The sequence below is a fragment of the Manacus vitellinus genome, unplaced genomic scaffold, assembly GCF_001715985.3.
Source record: "Manacus vitellinus isolate BGI_N305 unplaced genomic scaffold, ASM171598v3 scaffold_6_pilon, whole genome shotgun sequence".
In the NCBI taxonomy this organism is placed as follows: Eukaryota; Metazoa; Chordata; class Aves; order Passeriformes; family Pipridae; genus Manacus; species Manacus vitellinus.
Genome location: NW_021940750.1, coordinates 19174424 through 19197547, shown reverse-complemented (window position 1 = coordinate 19197547; position 23124 = coordinate 19174424). Strand labels below are relative to the sequence as shown.

The window sequence follows — 23124 nt, the reverse complement described above, 5'->3', positions numbered from 1 at the left end:
GAATCTGCTACTTGCATCTCCAGAATCTCTTACTTGCATCTCCAGAAATAACACTCTGGTAGTTATTGCAACTAATTTTGATTTTTCAATGACAGTTAAGACTACCATTCCAGATGCAAAAATGCCAATCATTCAAAGCCATTTTAACAATGTATCAATAACTGGTTATGGCTAATGATTATTTTTAATAGTGAGGGGAGGGACTTAATTTCCACAATACACAGGAAGCACATGTCATTTAATACTCTATATCAATTGGCTGCTATGAGCAGAATTCATAGTTCCTTTAAAATGGATTTTTAATTGCTGAAGACAATTATAATCAGAGGGAGTTATGTACATACCAAGCAGGTGCTGATCCTCTTGGCAAAGCACTCCACGTTAAATATATATGTAAATAAGTGAGCTAATGTATTTGTCAAGATAACCATACAGAAAATAAATTCTGTTAATAAATGCTTCTATTAAAAGCATTGAATACAGATGTGTAATTTTCACTGGTTTCTGCTACTGTTTACTAAAAATAGTATTACTACTCATGAAGTAGTAATATTTATATTTTACTAGAACAATTGTTTCAGTAACCTACTGGATATAGTTGAACTGCTTAGCAGTGCTTAAGCTCAGGCACCAAAACTTGAAAAAGTACCTAGCTGTGTAAATTTCTATAGTAAGGCTGCTGTTAAATAGTATAGACTGAGAAAAACCACAGTGTTTACGAACACTCCATAAAATCCTTTAATTTTATTAAAAAAAGTCCTCAGTAGGTCTGTTAGAAAAAGAACAATCATTTGTAATGTAACCTCAGACTTTACCTAATAGCAGTGTTCATAGGATTACTCAAATGGTAGAAATTTCTAACCAAGAATGTAGTTTACAAAGACAGGAGCTTGAGAGATGATGCCAGACAGTTCATTTACCATTTCACGATGATGGTGATGATGGTATCAGAGACGTTGACAATTTCATGCTAAAGTTCAGCTTAAGGTACTCATAGTTGTCCCAAATGTATTAGGGTGAGAGTATTCTGAAGGGATTGTATGGTACTTTGGGTCTGAACAGTGCAGTGTCTTGCTGTTAACTCTGATAATGCTGTTTGTACTATGGCAATGCAAAATACTGGATATTGTCAAAATGGCCTAGGAAGGCTCATCAGCCAGGTCACGTTGATCGAAGTACCTAGTGGAATAAAGTGGAATATGGTAAAACACCTCTAATGCAATGTACTCCATACTTTGAATTCTTACATCCCTTGCTTTCTAGCTCTTCTTTTAGTGTTTCTATCATAATTACAGCTCTGTGGTTCAGGTGGCTCATCTGAGGAAAGGAATAAGCTTACTTTATTCTTAGGTTTATCTTAAGTCCTTTTAGCTAAGTATATTTGCTATATCATTTTTAAAAGAATATAGGTTAGGACAAGTAATCACACCTTTATGGTGGACATATGTTACTGTTTTAGGTGTATTTATGCTGGACATACATTACTGTTTTAGGTGTATAAGTTGCATTACCTGCTAACTAAGCATATTATCAAGTTCAGAGCTGATATTTGTTCTTCATTCTTGTTCTCCTGAAAAAGAGGTAAATATTAGAATAGTTCTTTTGTTATCTGTGTCAAATAGAAAAGCTGTTACATGCCACGTTTTATGTATTTGTAGTCTTCCCTTCATTCTCAAGCAAACTTAGGACATGAAAAGTTAATTACTAAGACTTCAAGAATTGAAAAATAATCCTCTTAATCTGCTAAATTCACCAAGTCCTTTGCACAATGTTATATTAAATCTTACCTCCATTGCCCTGACTTCTGAACATCGTCTTGCCAGCTGTCGAATAAGGGAGTGAGCTTCAGGTAGCAAAGGTTTTTCTAGGCATGCCAACAGCGCATAAAGCCATCTACCCTGTGAGGATTCAAATAACAAAGTTTTAATTATAAGCATTTCCTTGAAGATTCAAGCTGTTATTGTTATACAGAGTAGGACTGGAGTGTAAGTCTCAAAACAAAATTGCATTTAAGTGCTACATGCTGTAATTGAATTTTGAAAGCCAAATTAGACACTACACGGTAGAGTTTTGTGCTTCTAGATAAGATTGTGAGGAGTACTCCTGGGTTTCCTGGTATTTTTTTGAATGCTGGCCAAAATACAAATTAATACAGCTTACAGTATTACCATCTGAGGGAAGGATTATTTTAGTAATATCTAAAGAGTATTACTTGGCTATTATTTTTTAACTTCACAATCTGCAGAAAAACATTCCTGAAGAGTGAATGTATTAAGTCAGATCTTTGTGGAATTAGTGGTTAGATCTGCTTGAAGATTTCTACCACTGTGAAAACATGTCCTTTGCATTTTACTTCATAGAATTCTAATGCATTCTTACAAACATAATTTCTGCTACCAGTCTAACTTTTTCATTTAATTACAGTGTCTAGTGGCTTTCATTGTAGGACTAAAGTAAAAGTCAATGTGCATATTCTCTGCAACACATTGCTTAAAAAGAAACAAGTGCTACAGAAAAGGACAGAACGTGAAAGGCTTTTTAGTGACTCAAAAATAGTGAAACTGTGTTTAGTATCATGTAAGTAATTTTTCATGACTCTCTTGCTTTGTGGTACTGGAGGAGATGAGATGCATTCACCAAGGTGTTCTGTAGATACAGTGCCATTACACAGCTGATCAGTCTAGGTGTGGCCAAAGTCTGTGCCAATGTACCCCGTCCATCAGGATTTCTTAGGTTTGGTTTATCACCACACTAATGCAGCTAAGCTTTCTGGTGTGTGCTGCACATGAAAACATTAAATGTGTTTTTGCCAGCACACTGTCATGCACTTCCAAACTAAAATGGAGGTGTTGGTAAATACAGTGTGCAGCACCCTGGCAGCTTAAACTGATCAGAACCAAAGCTGCTGCTCTCTGACCCTCTGCTCTCCCCAGCATCGATAATCGTCAAGCCTCATGGCTTAAGTTAGTTTGGGGAGTGATAAAAAGGGGAGGGGGTTTGGTAATACTTGTTAGGTCTGTATCTGGTATGTTTTGTAAGCAGCCTTCCAGCAAGTTCTGTGAATACTTATTTTAATATCTAACCAAGAAAGCTTTGAAAGTAACAATATGACACATCCATCTAAAAAACTCTTTAGAAATCAAAATAATTTAATAGAAAACTATAAACAATTTATGCTTTGTTTAACACATTCATGTGCAAGTAGTTAAATTAAAAATTACCAGTTCTGGAGTAAATTTTTTCTCTCCAAACCAACTTATCAGGTATTCTAAGACACTGGTTACTGTTGCCTTCAAAAGAGGAACAGAAAGAGACAATACTTGAAATGTTTAGTTTTGTTGTCCTTCTATCTGAAGGATTTTATTATAAAATATTTCTACTCCACTGTGATACTCCATGGTATTTATTCCATGTTGAAATTATATATAAGGGTAAAGTAAGTGTGTTAAGCACTACTTCCCGGAAAGAACTTCATATAAAATGAAGTAATTTTCAGTGTTAACAAAAAGTTATGGATAAATAGCTACAGATTAGGAAAGAGGCATCACGCTGACTAGTTGTTTCTGCATAAAGATGACTAGTGGGAAACGTAGTAAAGGAATGATAAATGTGACTCGTCTTGCAATGTATGTAAAAGTTCACAATCAAGTTGAAGGGCTGTACTTAAAACACCAAATGAGAAATCTTAAAACATTGTCAAGCACCTATTGGGGCATTCAGCAAAAATTCAAACACTAAATGTTCTACAGAGAAATTACAACAACAAAATACTCTTAAAACTAGTAATGAAAAATATTCCCTAGTAAAGTTATTTGTAGCTGAAGGTGAGATAATGATTACGTGTCTTCCTTCAAAGTGTACAATGAATAGAAGTTGTAATAAACAATTGCCTACTCTAGGCACAGAAAAATAGATAAGACTGCTGCAACCGTCAGAATCACATAGTAACATTGCCTACATCATTATTTCTCATATTTTACTAGGTAGGCTTACCTGATTCATCCTGCTTACAATACTTAGCAAAGGGGGAAAGCCCACCTGAAAAACATGAAGTTGGAAAATGCAAACATTATCATAAACATTTTTGTTTTAATTTGAAATGTACTAAGATTTTAAGGTGATGTTCAGACACTTCTAGTGATTGGAAAGTCTGTTCAGGGCTTTGAAATCTGTTAAAAAATCTTCAAGCAAGTTGAAGATAAGGTCTAGTCAAATTTGGTATCAGAGAACCTTGCTTTTACTGTTTTTTGTTAAAGTTTTGTTTTTTCAAAATGATGCAGTGAAGGGCATGTTTGTAGGATAACATGTATGAGGAGGGTAATCACATATCACTATGCAACAAACACTAAAGAAGACTATGCAGACTTTCCATTCAGATCAGCAAGCAACAAAGTAGTGCAGTTAAGCTGACAACAGATGAAGGAACTCTTCAGCTTTTTGACTGAAGAGATAAACTCGTTCTCTGCTTCACAGTTTCTGCTTAAAAGGAATGAAAAATGGGACTTTCTGCACTCACCAGAGAGCCTATTTTCTATTTAGCACAAGTGGTAGTAAACAGTAGGATTTTTTCTGGCAGTTAGTCTACAAAATAACAGCTGAAAACTACATATAAGTCCTATACTTACCTTCATGTAATCAATTCCTATATTTTCATTATCGGGTAGTGCATCTATTTCTGAGTGTATTCTTTCACCCAGGCAGAACTTCTTCCAGCCTTCTTCATCCTCTGATTTTGGCTGAAGTAAATAAAAATAAATGAAAACTCTGTAATACTGCTATCTTGAAGACACTGGAGAAAAGACTTGATAATATTCCTAAACTGTTGCATGAAACCATAAAAGCAAGATTAACCATGGATTTAATGAGTGGGAAAACAAACCACATGGCACTGTTACGAATTCTACTCACCATAATAACATTGCTGTCCAAATGTTGTGACCGCCAGTGATTTCTGTGCTTGTTCAGGCTCTGAGTAATTAAAACAAAGCCAAATCACAGCTTAACTCTGCAGTTATTTTATCCTAGCAATAAGTGCTCTTCATTACTCTTAAAATGTACGAAAAGTATGTTTTATGACTTTCTATAAATCAATAGATTTATAGGCAGCACAACTGGCCAAATATTTCTCATGCCTCTTAGCAGAAATGTAATTAAGGTGCTCGTACTGTGTTTTTGGAAGTAATGTTAAAGCTGAAGGAATTTTGAAGTCTACTGCATAAAGTTTAGCCGAGGTAATCAGCTTTAATATTCTTCTAGACTTCTCTTGGTATAACAAACTTAAGAAAAAATCCACTGATTTAATCCAAAACCACACATAAAGCCAATATCCTATTTCCAATAGTGGTCTGTATCTGCATCAAAGGTCTACAGAACAGTTTGAAAGAAGGCAAGTGTGCTACCTTAGCACATTTCTTCTAGCTGATGGGGATGCCACGTAAGACAAATTGGTCTGCTTGACAGTTTTCCTGTAGGGAGATGTAAACATTCTGTAACAGAAGAAATTTGTCTCCCAATCTAATTGTTATTGCAGCCATACAAAAGAACAGATAAAAATGCTGTAAGTAACAGCAGCTGAGGCAGTGTTTGAACAAGTGATTTCCAATGCTCTTTTTAGGTTTTAAAGACTTTTTAGGATAGTCTCACACTTCACAGTGTTAATTCTGGCACAGATGAGAAGACAATTGATTTGTGCATTAAAGAAATATCTATACAGTGAATATTCTTTTAGATGTCAGTTTCCTTAGTTCTCCTACAACCTTAGATTATGACTAATATACAGGATGCAATGTGATCCCTCATAGAAACAGGGGGTAGCTCAGTTGATGTTTAGATGCATCTCCACCTTCGCTGATTTTCCTCCCTGAAAAAAACATGGTACATGAGCTCACGCAGAGTTCAGTGCTACAGCAGCTTTGGCACAGCTGGTCATACCTCAGTACTTGAGGTATTCCTGCAGTGCAGCATCGATGCACTGCATGCTGTCCACCGTACTGGGGTAACAAATGATCTCTCCCTACATCTTTGTTATGTTTTCCATTTCACCCTGTTTGAACTGTACACAGAGAATAATGGAATCAGAGAGAGGTTTGGGTTGGAAGGGACATTCAAAGGCCATGTAGTCCAACCCCTCTGCCATAGGCAGGGACATCTTCAACTAGATCATGCTCAGAGCCCCATCCAACCTGACCTTTACTGTTTCCAGGGATGGGGCATCTACCACCTCTCTGGGCAACCTCTGCCAGTGTTTTACCACCCTCACTGTGAAAAAATTCTTCTTTATATCTAATCTAAATTGACCCTCCTTTAGTTTAGAACTGTAGCTTAGCTGAACTCAGAACCTTTACACTTTGAGAGTGCTTAATTTTCTAGTTTTGTTCTGTTATTTAAGAGCAGGGTGCAAACGTGTTAGAAAAGATTTAAGTCTGTGCTAACACTACAACCTTACAAATACATTTTACCAAATAAATATTTCTCCTCATAATAGGTGCCACACATCTGTTGGGTGTCAACAGATTGCTTAATGGAAAGTGTGTTCTACTTTATGAATGTCCTGGTGGGTTAGAATCCACTTGTTTTTTTCAGTTGAGTTCTGCAGAACATTTCCTGCTAGCACTAGGTTTTTAATATAACTGATCACATCATAGAGGTTTTTGTTCCTCCTCAACTACTCCATATCACTTAATCTAAATACTGACATATTTTTGCTGAAGTTGAAAAATTTTACCACAAAGTCATAATATTTCTATACTAGATGTAAAGTTGTCCCCCAGAAAGCACAGATATTCTATCTAGACTGTGCAAGACCCCTCACATACACTATTTTGTACCTGACGTACAGCTGAGAAATTGGCCACCTGCTGCTGCTGCCACCTGAGTGTTGGAGAGTATCCTTCAGGAGCAGGCTGACATCCGGAAATCTGAGAAAACACCGGCAATAATTATAATGTAAAGAGAGCTTTATAAGAAGAATCCTTAAGAACAAGAGAATGAGTGGATCTTTACTGTTAGGTAAACAATATCCTTTAAATCTTCACCTAAGGTAACTTCATGACCACATCCAAGACTGACTTAAGAGTTGCTTTAGACAAAATTTCTTCTGTCTGACTCTTCTCATATTTACACAGAAAGCAGAACTAAGTGTTCAAAATATATTGTCAATATTTAAGGTCTTTCTTTTAGCAATTATTCTGCCTTAATCTCCCTGTTTATAAAAATCAGGGTGCTGTTTCCTTACCTTGGACAGAAGCTATCAATCTTAGGCATTCTACTTGTCAAGATAATAAGTTCAGAAGACAGAAGATCACAAAAACATCTAGGAAATTAACTCTTACAATTAAGTAGATATAACCTTTTTAAAGATTAGCATGAAACAGTTATTAAAAAAATTAAAATCTTTCTACAAGTGTTTAAGAATTCCACTACAGACAGATGAAGAGAATGGTCACAGAAGTTACACGGTCATGTCAGCACCAGAAACTTCCCTTGAGCAATCTAGTAGTGAAATTTCAGATTACACAGAGAACAGCAAACTTGGTCTCTTGAACTATTTGAAAGCAGATTAAAGACCAAGCTGGCAGGCCAATGTAACAACAGAAAAATCTGCTTGGGCAGTAAGGAAAAATTCCAATAAAATATTAGTACCAATATGGAAAAAATGGTGGTAGAATTTTGTCTGACTTTAGTAAAGCTCAGCTGCACTTACTACCCTTACCCCAGATATAAATTTAAACCTTAAAATAGGTATGGAGAGATCTTTCTTCTAAAATTTATGCAGGTTAATTTAATTTTATGATTACATACTTGTAAAATTTAATGCAACATTTGATTTCCTCAGACAGTAAAATAGTCTGCTGTGTATCATATAGTACGGATATTATCAATTTAATCAGTTATAAAGACTGCTGTTAACCAGCAGTTGTACAGATGTTTTTTCGAATCCAGACATTTAATTCTTTAAATGCTTTTAAAATCCAGCACTGCTATTTAGTTATGCCGACTTCCCAAAATTAGTATAAACATCATATTAACATTGTTGCCCTTTATTTTTTCCCCTTTCAAAATGTGTAAAAGCTCTCAAACTTACTGAAATGTTTACTGTCTGCTTCTTTTTCAATTTTCTGGGGTCTATTTTTGCCACGACCACATCGGGACATCGTGCTGCTTCAATCCTACAAAATAAAATCAAGTGGCTGCATTTTTTCCATTCTGTAACAGGTGGATATATGCCGGATGTCTCTGAAATACTCCTATAGTCACGGAAAGCATGAGTTGGAAGGGACCCATCAGGATCATCGATTCCAACTCGTGGCCCCGCGCAGGGCACCTCAACAATCACACCATCTGCTTGAGAGCATTGTCCAAACACTTCTTGAGCTCTGTCAGGCTTGGTGTTGTGACCACTTCCCTGGGGACCCTGTTCCAGTGCCCAACCACCCTCTGGGTGAAGAATCTTTCCCTGATATCCAACAGAAACCTCCCCTGACTCAGCTTCATGCCGTTTCCTCGAGTCCTGTCACTGGTCACTAGAACGAGGAGACCGGTACCTGCCCCTCCTGCAGGTGTGTAAGACACGGATTTGCCGGCGAAAGGGCAGCACCGCTCGGCCGCCCCGGCGCGCCGCGACGCGCAGCTCGGCCCGGGCAGCACTGGGGCCGCGCCGCTCTAGCGGAGAGGTGACGGGTTCGCCCCGAACCATCCGCCCCGCCACTCACTGGACGCGCTTCAGATACTCTTGAGGTGTCCTGGGAGGCACCGTAGGGTCGAAGTCCTCGGCCAGGTCCCAGTCCCCCACGGGCAGCAGCCGCGGCATCAACTCCTCCACGCCCGGCTCCATGGCCGGTCAGCGCTGCTCTCGCGAGAGCGGCGGAGCGGGAGGGGCGGAGTCGCTCCGGTACCGGGAGCGCGGCTGGGGGGCGATGGGGCCCTCGGGGGGCGATGGTGTCCTCGGGGGGTGACGGGGCCCTCGGGGGGCGATGGTGTCCTCGGGGGGTGATGGTGCCTTCAGGGGGTTGTGGGGCCCTCGCGGAGCCCTCAGGGCGCCCCGGTAAGGCAGGCCTGGCGGTGCGCTTTGATGTGTCGCGACCTGCTCTGGCCGTTTCGGCTGCCCTGAAAACCCCGTGAGGGGAGTTTGGCCCAAGAGCAGAGCAGAAAGGGGTTGTGCCAATTTACTGCCCATCAAACCAGGCCAGTTGTCGGAAAATGTGGAATGTGTAAAATTTTTACATAGAAGAAGAAGGGAGATTGAATCCGTGAAACAGAGAGCAGCTAACAAGCTCTAAGCGATGCCCAGGTGTTAGAAAGACAAACTACTTGTTGGTAGAATTGCCTTTTTAAGGTTTAGGGCTGGACATGCTTCAAAGATCTCAGACCTAGGGGGAGGTTAACAGAGGCTGGGAAGAAGGATGTACCACTGATAGTGAACACAAAGAATGCAGAATTTGTGGGCCACAAGGACATTTGATAGAACTCCCAAGATAAGGAAGAAACTAATAAAGCCAGCTCAGCCACTGTGCTGATCCAGCTCCAATTGGGTTAAAGGTAATTCTGGCAGGGGCAGATCGTGACCACCAACTCAAAAAATCCTCTAACCCAAGAGAAGAGAAAGACTGAGCATGCAGACTAATGAGCAGTGAATCATTAACATATAGAATGCTAATTAATAAGAGTTCTAGGTACCTTGTAGCAAATGAATATTAATGCCTTTGTTTGCTTAAATGTATAAATAGTGAAAAGTTTTGGTAGCTATGTTGCTGGCTTTGTAAATTTACCACCTAGCAAATTCTTCTCTCAGTGCAGAACTGTAAATAAATACCTCAACTCTGTGTGTGGATTGGCCTCTTGCACACCTGGTGAAAGGACCTATTTTGGGACAACACTATTTTTGATGAATATGTGTAAACCTTTAATAATCACTTTCATAAGGCCCTATGCCATTATTCTAATGCACTGTAGTTTTTACAAGTGACTCTTTAGTAAAAACTCACCCATTAGTATTTTCTATTTTACCTGTGAACATCCAGTAATAATAATACTTGTCCCTTCTTTGCAATACTTAGAGATCTGTGGTTGAAATCAGTCACATAAAATTAATTGCTATAAATTTACACAGAGTTCTCATTCTGGAAGGGTCAGTGTGTGAATTGTTCCTGTACGCATTTATCTAAAGACTATTATGTGGGAGCACCTCCATGCCAGAAAGCAAGGTAGCACATAATGGGATTGCTTCTCAGCTCAGATAAAAAGAAGAAGGATGATGCTGTAATAATTTACATTGTGTATTATGAAATTCCTGTTACACAAAATGTCAATCTAGATATGATCTTTCCTATTAGTTCTGCATGTGAAGTCATTTTGGTGCTACGCACAGTCCATCTAGTAGATCAGAGTAGTTCTAGATATTTGTGACATGAGTTCAAAAAAAAGGAATGCCCTTTTTTTTTTCCCCCTGCAAGGCTGTGTTTTAGCTGTTCTACTCGAACACCTACCTTAACTCCTCCTCTCCCAGGGCTTTTGTTTGTTTTAAGGTGTTTCCAAAACCACCTACGTGTACCAGTGAGTTTTAATTCTGAAACCCGGATCTAAGGTCCTAGTTGAGTGTGCAACAGTTGCAGTCACCACTAGAAATAAAACTTGCTTAGCTAAAACTACAGTGATAACGCTGGGCAGGCTGACTGATGATCAAGACAAAAGCTTTGGTGAGTCCAGCTATAAAAAGTTCATTTCTAATACTTTGTAATATTCAGAACTTATTTTTCCTATTTCTTGTAAAGTCAAGAACTATGAACAGAAAGAGAATCCACAGATATAAATATTCTTTAAATATACTTTCTGTCTTTGGATTACTTTTTCTGGAATTTTCCATTGATACTTTTTAAACAAAGTAACAGATTTTTAATTATTACAGGTAGTCTTCCACAGGTAATAAAATTGTTCCTAACAAGTTTTACCAACAATGCTGATGCAATGGCAAGCAAATATGACTCCGTGGAGAAAGAGGAAAAGGAAACTCCTCAACTGCATAGGTATTATGGAAGAGTACTTTTCCAAAGAAAGGGTAAGCTGCATTAGTGGATATGCACTGCTGGCTAAAAAAAATTAAGAATCTAACATGTAAACTAAAAATTCTGAATTAAGAAAAATTAAATGCTTTCAATCTACCTTCTAATACTAGGAGCTAATGAAATATTTTCCTACAGTGAGTATATAACTATTTTCTGTTCTATTTTTTTCTTTCTCCTTGATTTTCTCTGTGGTTTGCACCATCATAACAGCTGCAAGACTTTTCTTGAAATTTAGAGCATTGGATTGAGTTATCATGTAATGAAATTTAATTGTACTGATGATTGGTTAACAATACTGTATATCTTTTATTCGTAGTGAATTTTCAGAGTAGTATACTCTCTTATTTTCCCTTCTTCTTTACGTGTCTTAAAATATCAGTTGCTTCTTTTTTCTCTAGTGGTTTACTGTTCATCCCGCAGTTTTGATTTTGGGACTTGCCTCTTTTTAATGTAACTTTCTGAAAATGTTTCACAAAGTATTTGAGTACTTTGAAATTATAACACTGAATTGTTTTCTGTGCATGTGCTTGAAGTTCACTCTGTTGTGGGTTTTTGGGTTTGGATTTTTTTTTTTTTTTGGTGTTCAGACTGAGGCTACGTGTCCTTGGCAAGCTCCTGCTTAATATTCCCCCAACTGGCAGTGAGATTTGGGGATGAGAAAATTTAAAACCCTTCCTTAAAGTTCTGCTTTTGTTTACATGCTCATGTTTTTAGACTGAAGAGGACTGGCAAACTATACTGGAGATAATAATGACATAGAAATTCTATCATAATGACATCTGACATGTAAGAAAAGACAATAAGGATGTTTTACTCATTTATATTTGTTTGGAGGTCATAGCATGGTTTTCCGAGTTGCAAGAAAGCAGGACGGGGTAGTCAGTCAGCAGAATGTTTTTCAGTCCTCCCCCATGTCCGGATCGGTTGCAATGAGATATCTCAGGAAAGACAGAAGTTGCCTTTCTAGCCTTTTGCGGCAGGCTCGTTAAAATGATTCCTGAAACCGAAGCGTCACTATTACTTGGGTTTGGGGGATAAAAAGATAACCACACTAATAAAAAACCCAAACAAACCCCTACAGTTGTGTTTATGTGAAAGTTATTGTGCAGATAGTAAATAAACACGTATTTATAAATATTTCTAAATATGAGGTATTGTTTCAGGCTAAAAACCAGCAGGAATATAATTTCAGTATATTTTTCCCCCAGGAGCGCCGAAGAAACATGTAAACAATCTTCCAAATTAAAAAGTTGCCATAAGTACACCTAGTGGAAGGTGGGCAACGAGCAGGATGAGCTCAAGGACTCCCGGAAACCCGGCTGGCTCAGTCCAGAGGAATTCTCTGACGGACAGAGTAGCTGCGGACAGAGCAGCGCATCCGGCACCTGCGAGCACAGGTGCAGCCCCAGCGCTGCCGGAGGGTAGAGGAAGCGAAACTGCCTCCGATAGCCGGGATGCCTCCTTTCCTGAACGGGTTGCGGACGGAGTCGGAGGCCCGCAGGGCCCCGGCGTGGTGTCCCGGGGCGGGGGGCGGCGGCGCTGAGCCCGCCCCTCGCTCTGCCCCTTGACGTGGCGCGGACTCTCCCATCAGCCATGTTGATGCGTCGGCAGCGCCGGGGCGGCTGCGAGCGGGCGGGCGGCGAGAGCGGCTACGGAGAGAGCGGCGCGCCGGGCCGGGACGCGGGGTAAGCGGGCAGGGCAGGGCTGAGGGGGCAGCGCAGGGTGCGGGGAGCCGAGCGGGCCGAGCTGGGGTGCCGGGGGGAGGACAGTCTTCGCCGGCGCCGTGGCGGCAGCGCGCTCCCGCGCTGCGGGGTTCGGGTGCACCGGCCTGGCTGCCCGGGTCCGGAGCGAGTGTGGTGGGAGCTCCCCACCGTGGCAGTGGGGATCCCCGGGCGGCCCTGCGCTGCTCTCGGGGCCCCCGGTTGCCCTGAGGGACGCCGGGGTACCCGCGCGGTCAGCTCTGCCCGCGGCCTCCCGGGGCAGGGTGCGGCGTTCCCGTGCGGGCCGGGGGCGTGCGCTCGACCCGCGAGAAGCGCCGTGCTCGGCCGGGGCTGCCGGAGCTCGGGTACGGCCGGCGGGCTACGGCCTTTTGCCGGCCGTCGCTGCGCCCGGGGTAAAGGGCGGCTCGCTCCGGCAGCGGCTGCGGCGCTCCTGTGCCCAAGCTCTGCTGTACCCGCGTCGTTGTGCCGCTGGCAGGGGTGCCTTGAGCTATAGGTAAAGCTATACAAAATGCAGGCCCTGCTGCTTTTGAATATGTGTTTCTCTTCTAATTTAGGCGGGTTATCACATACCTTGGTTATTAAAAAACAAAGAAAGGCCTCAGTAACAGGACTGGGAGAGCACGTTTGGAGGATGACTGTGTTTCAGTAGTGAAAATGTTGTCAATTTGTCAACTTGCAGTTGCTTTAGATAACTACTTAGCCATTCTCCTCGTGCATTCGAGTTCCTACTTGAAACTGAAATAGATCTGTATCTGATGCGCGATTTGGGCATAAAGAAATTGTTACCAGATTGTTAGTGCATAATAAACTGAAAGTAGGTGTTTTGTGAGAAAAGTGCGCAGTGAACTGTTACTGATCTAGTTGTATTTAAACACACGGTCATATGAGGGACTCTGGTCCGTCTGTGCTGAACTCTTACAATGCCGTAAAGAGAAATGTTTTGATTTTGTTTGTATGTGCTTCTGAGGATTAATGGATATTGTTGTGGGGATCTTCTGTATTGGGACAGATTTACCCGGGATGTATAAATGATTAAAGGTGCTAAAAGTCAACCAGTGACTCTCTGTGCAATTGAAGCGTGGCTTCTTTTGTGACACAGATTGTCATGGTGCAGGGATGCAAGGTACATTCAACCTTAGCAGTGGGAGGTAGGAAGGAAGCCAGAAAGGATTGCTGGTTTTGTCTGGATATCCTAATCTGCAGCAAAGGTAAAGCAGTGACACCCCAACATGGGAGCTGTTGCTTTCAGCTGTTCTGAAAATCCCTTCTTTGTTGTTTTCTGAGGGCAATGAGTATTTTGTGGCATTTGGGTGTCCACAGTTTGGTGTGTACCCTGTAGGTCAGGAGGCTTTGCTATTCTTGTATAATACAGTACCTCTTCACAGCTATCCCAGAAAATGTGCCTGCATAGCTGTAAAAATGGTACTGAATGTAACTTGTCAGACCAAGAGTCCACGTTTGACGAATGATGAAATAGGTAAGCATTATTGACTCTTGAAAAGGAAGTAAAGGATGGAAGAAAAGATGGAGGAGAAAGTAATTATTAGCAGATTTTGCCTTCCGCATAGGGAATACACGCTTTATGAGAAAGTAACAGTATGTAACTCCATAAGTCCAAAAAATCCTTTATGTATGTATGTGCATATTATTAGTCACTGCACACTGGTGCTTGTACATTGCTCTCTAAGGAGCAGTAACTGTGTAGTAAAAGTAATGTCTGCGTAAAGCCATTTCAAACATTGCTAGAGTAAAATGTTGAGAAAACAGTTTGAAGTCCAGTACAGAAAGTGTGAGTTCATGTTGCAGTGTTCGGAGCTGGAGTTGGTGTACTCTGTAGCCAATGCCAATGAATGGCTGAAATAACCTTTAAATTGCAATTTGCTCTGTCTTCTCAGATCATTTTTAAAAGGAGAGATTATTCAGTTTGTGATTATAGTGGACATAGTTGCCTAGTGCAGATTCTTGCATCAATACCCTGTTTTTCAGGGATAATGCTCCTTCACCTTTTTTACAAAACACTGATGGATTTTAATCTGTTAAGAGAGAAATTTCTTAAATTCTATATCTTCTTGAAATACCAGGCTGTTCTTTCCTCTCTTAGCTGAATTAACTTCTGTCTCAGATGTCTCTGTAGCAATTATAACTTCCAGATATTCTCTCCTTTTGCTCAGTTTTGTTCCCTGCCTGATGGTATTGCAGCAATTTGAGTAAAAGTGATGGTGGAAGTGCTCTTATGCACAAAGTCCCATATGCTCCCTGTGTTGCTATTGCCATGACATGTTTAGATAGGAGCAGATGTGCACCTAGTATCAGTGACATGCCCATTAAAATATTGATTATTTCCTAAGGATATTAGCTGTGAAAAGTGGTGCTTCTCTTTGTTTTATGTATTTTGTTACTCTGTTTTCTTGAAAGTCAGCATTAGAGTAAAACCACTAAGTTAAGCTATAATTTAAAATAACTTGAAAAGTTTTTAACTGTCATAGAAACAAAAGGTACAATGCTAGTATAATTTTGGTAAATAGAGATAGGTTTTGATAAATGGAGAGTTTCTTGGAGTCTCACACAGCATATGTAATGGCAGGACTTAGAATTTCAGTGTGCTTGTGAGAATTCTTGATTTAAATCCCAGTTCAGGAGGATTCCAGCATTTCTGATAGCTGTTCATTAACTTAGTACAGTCTAAATTGAGACCTAGGAGCATTTCTACTTCCTCTAACAAGGTTCATGTAGACTTTTATGATAAATTCTTGATTATTAGCCAGTGTGAGTTTAGATATCCTAGTTCCTGGAAAAACCTGTGCTATATGTACTATAAAAGGTACTGTGAAGCATGCAACAGATATTCAGGAACAGCGTGCATATAGCTGAGGGTTTTTGTTTTGGAGAGGAGGGAGTGCACTCCTTTCTGGTTTTCCTTGATGTTCACAGGTACCTGTTGAGTGTTTCAGATGTGTCTGTGTTCCCCAGTGCTCTGGCTTCTGATTAACCATAGCTGAAAATTTTGAAAGCCTTCGGTCAGTGCCCAAAATTGTAAACTTGAATTCAGAGAATTGTTGAAAAGTGCTTCTTGATAGACAGTGTATTGAAATATGGCACTTGTATTTCTTATGAAGTTATTTGCTAGCTTTGCTGTAGGAAATTACTCTTGTGGAATATCATGTTGTTATTCCTTTATGTTTGCATGTTGGCAGCATCCTGAGTTACCGAAAATATGGTTAAAAAACTCTTACAAAATTTTATACAGCAGAAGACATAAAACAAGTACTCTTAGGAGATATACTTTCTGCTATTTCATTCTTAAAATAAGTTAGAGAATTAAAACAATTTGGAAGAATGACTGACTGATTTTTTTGTTAATGAACAGAATGAACAACTAAATGCATTAGTGAAAGTCCTTAAAGCAGTGCGGTAACTAAGACTTTCTTTATAGTATTAGTTTGCTGTATAATCTCTACTCTGACCAACCCTAGAATTATTGCTTTAGTTATATTACTCCTTGTCTGAGTTTGTTGCTTAAGTCAAGAAGTGATTAGAAGGTAAGTATTTTAGCAGTATAAATACTGCTAAAACTTGCAATATATCAACTATTTGTTATTTTGAAGGAGTTGCTGCATCCTATGAGTCTTAATTTTTTTTTGTTTCCTCTTAGAATTCTGCACACTGCTTTTAGGATTTAGGAAGCACTACTCAGTGTTTTATTGATTGTAACTCAATTACAGTATTTGAATGAGTGACTGTTATAAAGTGTATTCAATGTTTAGTGGTTAAAAATGTTTGTATGTCAACATTCTGCTAATGGTTATCTTTTTATTTTAGTGATAAACAGAGAAGTTGACCATGACAACCTTCCTGGAATTTATCCAGCAGAATGAGGACAGAGATGGAGTTAGATTCAGCTGGAATGTTTGGCCTTCAAGTCGTCTTGAAGCTACAAGAATGGTAGTCCCAGTGGCTGCCCTCTTCACGCCACTGAAGGAACGACCAGACTTGCCTCCTATTCAGTATGAGCCGGTTTTGTGCAGTAGGACCACATGTCGAGCTGTTCTGAATCCCTTATGGTAAACCTAATGCATCTGTTATTCCAGTATTTTATCTTAAAATCTTGAGAATAGTGCTAGTTGAACTGTGCAAAAGATCTGGCGTGTGCAAATTCAAGTACTCCTCACATGAGTATACAGCTCAAACTTAGAGATCTTAGATGATTCTGCACATAGATTTGTGTAGGTAACATATATACTTAAGACACAGCTTTCCTTAAGGAGTCTTTTCAATGTACTTAATTATTGATTAGGTATGTTATTTTTCTGGAACTATTCTGGAACATCTTGGGAGTTAGTATACTCTTAACATTTTGCCTCTAGAAAATGACTTGCAGTAAAAAGTTATAATACTGTATCTTTTGAACTGTTGGTCCCTGATATAGTTTAATTTCCAAGTGATCTAAACTATTTTTATTATTGACCTTAGTTCATTTGTAGATCAAAGCAGGTTAGCTGGTTTAGTTTACCAAAGCAGAAGGTGATAGACAGACAGATAGATAGATAACATCAGAAGAAGGCATGAGAGAGGGTGAAAAGCTGTTTAAGCTAAAGGGTAGTATTGGCACAAGCTCAAATGATTGTGGACTAGTCATGGACAAGTTTAGGTTGGAAGCAAAGGAGGCGTTTCATATGTCATTCCTGTTACAGAAGTATAGAAAAGAAACAGAAAAATTTATAAGTTGGAGTTTGATGGCATGGGAAAGATCCAGAGTGATAGTGAGAGATTAGATAGTGATAATGAGAGATTAGATGTGATGTAAAAGATCCTGTAGAACAAATTCAGTTTTATGAATGACTTGTCCTTGCTTGGGAGAAAAGACAGTTTTGAAGCAAGAGGCTCAATGTGGAGGGACCTTTTGAAGTCTGTGTGGCACTTTGGGCTGGGTAATTTGCAGCCCCTGTAATTAGTATAGATAATTTGATAGCAATAAAACTGTGTTGTGTTTACAGCATACTGGGACTTATCCGAAGATTTGATGATATTTTAAAAAGATTTTTGCCCTTGCAGACAGAAGATATGGTAGCAGGAAGTGTACATTGAGAACTCTAAAGTTTACTTTCCCTTAAGATGTGAGTAGGGCTCTGTTAAGACATCTCTATGGCATGAAGATACAATTTGCATTTTTTATATTAACTATATTAATAAAAATGTAGAGATAAGGAGATAGTCTTATCAACTGAAAAAAAATGTTATTTTCATTATAGAGGTAGCTGTAATGTTGGAACCTGTTTTTTTAGGGCATAGTGTAAATTCAGGATAGTCCCAGACTGACAGCTAATAGACAGAAGCAGAAAACAATGAAAAATGCAAAGGTAGGAAGAGTTAAAAAGATTTACTAAAAGCATGGAGAAAGTCTCTAGTATAGGGGCTGAGTATTTTCAAGTTTTTTATTTTCTTCTTTTCCTTGAAGACCATTCTTTCTCCTTAAGCACAGTAATTTGCCTGATACATCTGTGTAAGACTTCACTTATTCTGAGTTTGTAATATGGGTATTTAGGAGAAAGTGTATTAGAAAGAAGCTTTTCCAAAGTCACTGTGTTTTTGAAACACTAAAAGAAATGTGTTCTAGGGACAGTGGAGGAAAATGAATTGTTCATGCTATATAAACTTTTCTTATTGTACTTTTATAGCCAAGTGGATTATCGAGCAAAACTCTGGGCTTGCAACTTCTGTTACCAGAGAAATCAGGTAAGAAAATGAAACATTCAGCATATAGAAGATATTTTTATAAGGCAAAATGAAAATCTTGATTTTTCAAATTATAGTTGCAAGCTGAAATTGACAGCAAGAGCAGGAGTATGCAACTGTATCTTCAGACATTGCATTGATATTTTTTTCATAACAACAGTAGTGAACATCTGTTGCAAAGTAGTCCATATGTATGTTTTTGCTTTTGTGGAAGTTATAATCTTCCATTTATGCTTAATTTCTGTGGCTTTATTTGCAGTTTCCTCCTACTTATGCTGGCATATCTGAAATGAATCAACCAGCTGAACTTTTGCCTCAGTTCTCCAGCATTGAATATGTAGTACAGGTAAAATCATTAGATAAAATCTTTAACATTTATGGCCTTGCAATATACAAAAAGAATTCATTTCAATTTTACTTCTTCACTGAATTGTAGTGACTCTGGGTATATATGTGCTTGTTAGTAGATTGAACATTCTGATCATCAGTTGGAAAAGAACACTAGGATTGCTAATAAGACTGGTTTAAAAAAAAAAAAAGGAAAGAAAAAGAGAGGCCTATTGTAAAGGCGATATTTCTATTAGGTCTGTTTCTTTACAAGGGAGCTAATTTGTGTTTGTGCCAGGAGGCTGCTCACTGTTGTTAGTTGCTCAAGCAATTTCAGTTCAAATTTGACTGACTTTTGATTGACCTGTCATTAATAATTTGAATTGAAATTTGTATTTGGATGATTAGTAGTTAGTTTTAGGGCTAACTGGTTTGGAGACAACAGCTAATATGTATTCAATTCAAGTGTTTAAATTTTAATATTCATCCTTTTTTAGCATGGAGGTTAGTTGAATAGAAACAAAAAATGGACCTAAACCCCTAAATTGCAAATATTCGCAATTACAAATTTTTGTAATATCTAAATTCCAGTTTTGAGGATTAAAATTTGTAGGACTTGAGTGAGGCAGATCATAATCTGAATCCTCACTGAAGTCTTACAAATGTTAATCAAAAGAAGAGTGAACACTGAACGGAATCTGTACTTTTTGCCAACTCTTGTAATGCAAAGTAAATGGGTTGTTTATTTATAGTACAGTTTGGATAGAATAAAAAGAACTGATGATCTCTAGACTAAAATTATGAGGTGAAATGCTACAGAATGTCATCAGTTTGGAATATTTTATCATTGTGAATAGCTTTGTGACTGTTGTGTTCATTTGGAGCAATGAAAGTTTGTTGTAATTGGCATATGCTTCAAAACTGTTGTGACATCCTGAAAGGATTTTTTCCTTTCTTCTGTAGTAACCATTTCCTTTTCATGCGGAGTTCATTACGGTAGGGGTTTTGTTCCAGATCCTGATGACTAGTTGAGAGGGAGTTAAGGTAGATGGAACATTAACATTATTGGTATGATTAAAGTTAAAACTTTTACAAAATGTACTTTACTTGTTAATTTTTGATCCTGTAAATATTGGAAGATTTGTTTTTCATGTGATTATAATTGTGTTTCTCAAAGCGTGGTCCTCAGATGCCGTTGATATTTCTTTATGTTGTGGACACATGCATGGAAGATGAAGACTTGCAAGCTCTGAAGGAATCCATGCAGATGTCGCTTAGTCTCCTGCCGCCAACTGCATTAGTAGGTCTCATTACCTTTGGCCGAATGGTGCAAGTTCATGAACTCGGCTGTGAAGGAATTTCCAAAAGTTATGTCTTCAGAGGAACAAAGGACCTATCTGCAAAACAGCTTCAGGTAATGCACTGAAGCAAACAAAAGGAAGCCGTCAAGGTGATGATAATGAAATAGTCTGTAAACAAATTTTGTAATAAAATCTTATGTATTTGACTACAGGAAATGCTAGGGCTTACAAAAGTAGCTGTTTCACAAGTCGGTCGGGGTCCTCAAGTGCAGCAGCCACCACCTTCTAACAGGTAATCTACTTAAAACACCTAAAACAGGTAACTTGACTACACTGATTTACTGGAAAACCAGTGTTTTAAGACAATGAAAACAGTCAGCTCAATGGGTAATTGCAAAATTATCAGGATGATGCTTTGGAAGTGTTCTGAGATGCATGTTACAGATACATAAATAATGATGCTTCTGTTGGCTGATGTGCTGGAAAGTGTTAATAGCTTCTTTAGTGCCCCGTTCTTATGTGGATATCCAGTTGTGCCTTCCCTTTTATTCCCTCTTCTACTCCTCTTCTGTCTCTCATTTGGAAATCACAGCCTGGTGTTTGGTTTTCTTGTGTGTTCCCCTATGGAATGATAAAAGAGAACGACAGTTTGCCAGTCTGCTCTCCTGAAAATAGCTGTATTTGTAGACTGCCTGCAGCAACACAGAAGATATTTTATATGTTAATTTGTCTTCTGATCTTAGATTTTCACTGCAGTAGTGAAACTTCAGTTTCTTTTTGAGATTCATAGGTCATCACCTGCTCTGTTCTTTTGACTAAGTAGGGTTCTTTCTGGATAGTGATGGTATCTCTAAGTCAGCAAGTTTTAGTTTTACAAGCTCCTTGCTGAACTTGTCAAGCTGAGTGTGTATGTAATAATTCCAAATGGCTTTATCTAGGTGAGGCAGAGACATTGCTCTGAATCCAGACTAGAATCTAGAATTAGACATTGCTGGTATATATCTAATATATTGCTAGTAAGCAACTGATAAAATGTTCATTTAACAGTTTAATTCTAAACTAATTCCATGTATTTGTTTCCAGATTTTTGCAACCAGTCCAGAAAATTGATATGAATCTAACTGATCTTTTGGGTGAACTGCAACGGGATCCTTGGCCTGTTCCACAAGGAAAACGGCCCTTACGTTCTTCTGGAGTGGCTCTTTCTATAGCTGTAGGACTCCTTGAGGTAATAGCTTTTAACTACAGCTGTGCTAATATGTAGATAATTTTCTTGCGGAAAAGCTGCTGCAATCAATATGTAAAAACCTTCCTAATTGATGCATATTAGATTTGTAGGATGATCTGATGCATATCATCCCTTACATACATAGAATATTGTGGACATTTACATGTTTTAATAAGGCAAAATTGAGACTTTAATGGCAGATTTAAGTTTTGTAGAAGTGCAGTTGTTGTTAGAATCGTATCAGTGTGATAAATACCCACACAGCTATTTATTTTGTTCAATTTGTAGCAAAACCTGATGGTTTTATTTGTCTTTTATTTCCTGCAGTGCACTTTTCCTAATACTGGTGCACGTATAATGATGTTCATTGGAGGCCCAGCTACGCAGGGGCCTGGCATGGTTGTAGGGGATGAATTGAAGTTACCCATAAGATCGTGGCATGATATTGAAAAAGACAATGCAAAATATGTGAAAAAGGGTACTAAGGTAAGAGATGATGGTGGGGTTTTGTTCACTTGGCTCTGAATAGTGGTGTGTCCTAAGAATGTCTTCAGAAATTTCAGTATATTGAGCTAGAACTTTTCTAGTCAGATTAAAGTTCTTTGGAGTGTTTCTCTGGTTTAAGTCAGAAAAAATTTATATTACTAAATGGTATATCTAGTGTAAGGCTGGTACTTCTGAGGCAGGTGCTCAAAACTGCCTCTGTAGTTGGGGGAGGGCTAGGCTGTAGAGTTTAGACATGGTTAATATAATCTAAAATGTAGATTTGGGCTGGTGAACTAAGTCCAAAACCTGTTGAATTCATCTTAACTGATTATAATGGAAGCTTAAACAATTAAGTCAGTCGCAGGCACCTGTCACTATAGACACATGAGATTGGAATGGTAAATTCGGTGCTGTGTTAGTACTAAATGCAAATTTTAAAAAGAAAAAGATAAAAGTAATTTTTTAGATTTAGATTAAATAGCAAATTTAGATTAAATAACAACCATTCCTCTCTAGTGTGAACTGGGCTCTCAGCTTATCAGAAAAAAACCTCAAGTGTTGAAATTCCAGTCTTAATTTTAACTTGAGCTAAAAATATACTTTTATATGAATGAAGTCTGATAATGTTGTTTTAGTAAAATTCTGGGAGTTTAGGATTTAGTATGAAGATGGGGAGAGTTCACGTTGTAAATTGCTATGAACTGTATTTTCATCTTGAATTTAGCATTTTGAAGCCCTGGCTAATCGGGCTGCAACAAATGGTCATGTTATTGACATATATGCATGTGCATTGGATCAGACTGGTCTTCTGGAGATGAAGTGTTGTCCCAACTACACTGGGTATGTGTCTATTAATTTTTAAGTAGTATATGAAGATGCATTTTTTTGGTTTCTTGAATTGTTTAACAGGAAGCATTTACAAAAAATGAACTGCTTTAAAAAAAAAGCACACACACACTCTGTACTGTGCTGGTTGTATTTATACAGGAATTTTGGAATTTCTCAGCCTCTGGCAAGTTTGTCACCACAATTGTGGGTTTTATAAGAAGGGGGTTTTTCTTTTAATGTGATCTGTTTGAGGCTTGAATAACACGGGTATCTTTTAAACAGACAATTTATCATATACACTATTTCTGTTTTTCAATGTGTGTATATGTAAGCTGCAGTTTTCAGTAAAGATAAGGACCTGTCATCCTCATTTTTCTTGCTCTTCAGAGTGGTACAAAACGCTCTGTTATTCTTTCTGTCTTGTTTATGCCATTCTTTTA

At 38.6% G+C, this 23124-nt stretch overlaps 2 protein-coding genes across 8 annotated transcripts in view; one reads left to right on the top strand and one right to left on the bottom strand.

Moving 5' to 3' along the window:
- Positions 1-714: 714 nt before the first annotated feature.
- On the bottom strand, positions 715-8870 carry GEMIN2 (gem nuclear organelle associated protein 2). Of its 7 annotated transcripts, none has more exons than XM_018082910.2 (10): positions 8712-8870; positions 8084-8168; positions 6828-6928; positions 4909-4968; positions 4626-4736; positions 3994-4038; positions 3222-3290; positions 1788-1898; positions 1512-1570; positions 715-1179 (listed from the first exon to the last, which is right to left on the bottom strand). In XM_018082910.2, exons 2-10 carry the CDS (start codon positions 8151-8153, stop codon positions 1140-1142), a joined length of 666 nt encoding a protein of 221 aa, XP_017938399.1. In that variant the 5' UTR covers positions 8154-8168; positions 8712-8870; the 3' UTR covers positions 715-1139. The 7 variants fall into 7 exon arrangements, with proteins under 7 accessions (XP_017938399.1, XP_017938402.1, XP_017938395.1 ...); XM_018082913.2 differs by having other exon boundaries at positions 6837-6928; XM_018082906.2 differs by having other exon boundaries at positions 6828-6917.
- A 3825-nt stretch (positions 8871-12695) lies between these two features.
- SEC23A (Sec23 homolog A, coat complex II component) overlaps positions 12696-23124 on the top strand; it is a 29492-nt gene continuing 19063 nt past the window's right edge. The window contains exons 1-9 of the mRNA XM_018082752.2: positions 12696-12745; positions 16601-16842; positions 18457-18514; positions 18774-18860; positions 20019-20255; positions 20355-20434; positions 21226-21370; positions 21698-21856; positions 22581-22696. Coding sequence (XP_017938241.1) covers positions 16622-16842; positions 18457-18514; positions 18774-18860; positions 20019-20255; positions 20355-20434; positions 21226-21370; positions 21698-21856; positions 22581-22696 — 1103 coding nt within the window. The 5' untranslated portion in view covers positions 12696-12745; positions 16601-16621. The remainder of the gene's footprint in view (positions 12746-16600; positions 16843-18456; positions 18515-18773; positions 18861-20018; positions 20256-20354; positions 20435-21225; positions 21371-21697; positions 21857-22580; positions 22697-23124) is intronic.

Coding starts and splice junctions, on each gene's coding strand:
- GEMIN2 (XM_018082906.2), bottom strand. CDS start 8,833: ATGGAGCCGGGCGTGGAGGAGTTGATGCCGCGGCTGCTGCCCGTGGGG. Junction 8,169..8,711: donor GAGTATCTGAAGCGCGTCCA/GTGAGTGGCGGG, acceptor TTTATTTTGTAG/GATTGAAGCAGCACGATGTC. Junction 1,571..1,787: donor CAGAAGTCAGGGCAATGGAG/GTAAGATTTAAT, acceptor CCTCTTTTTCAG/GAGAACAAGAATGAAGAACA.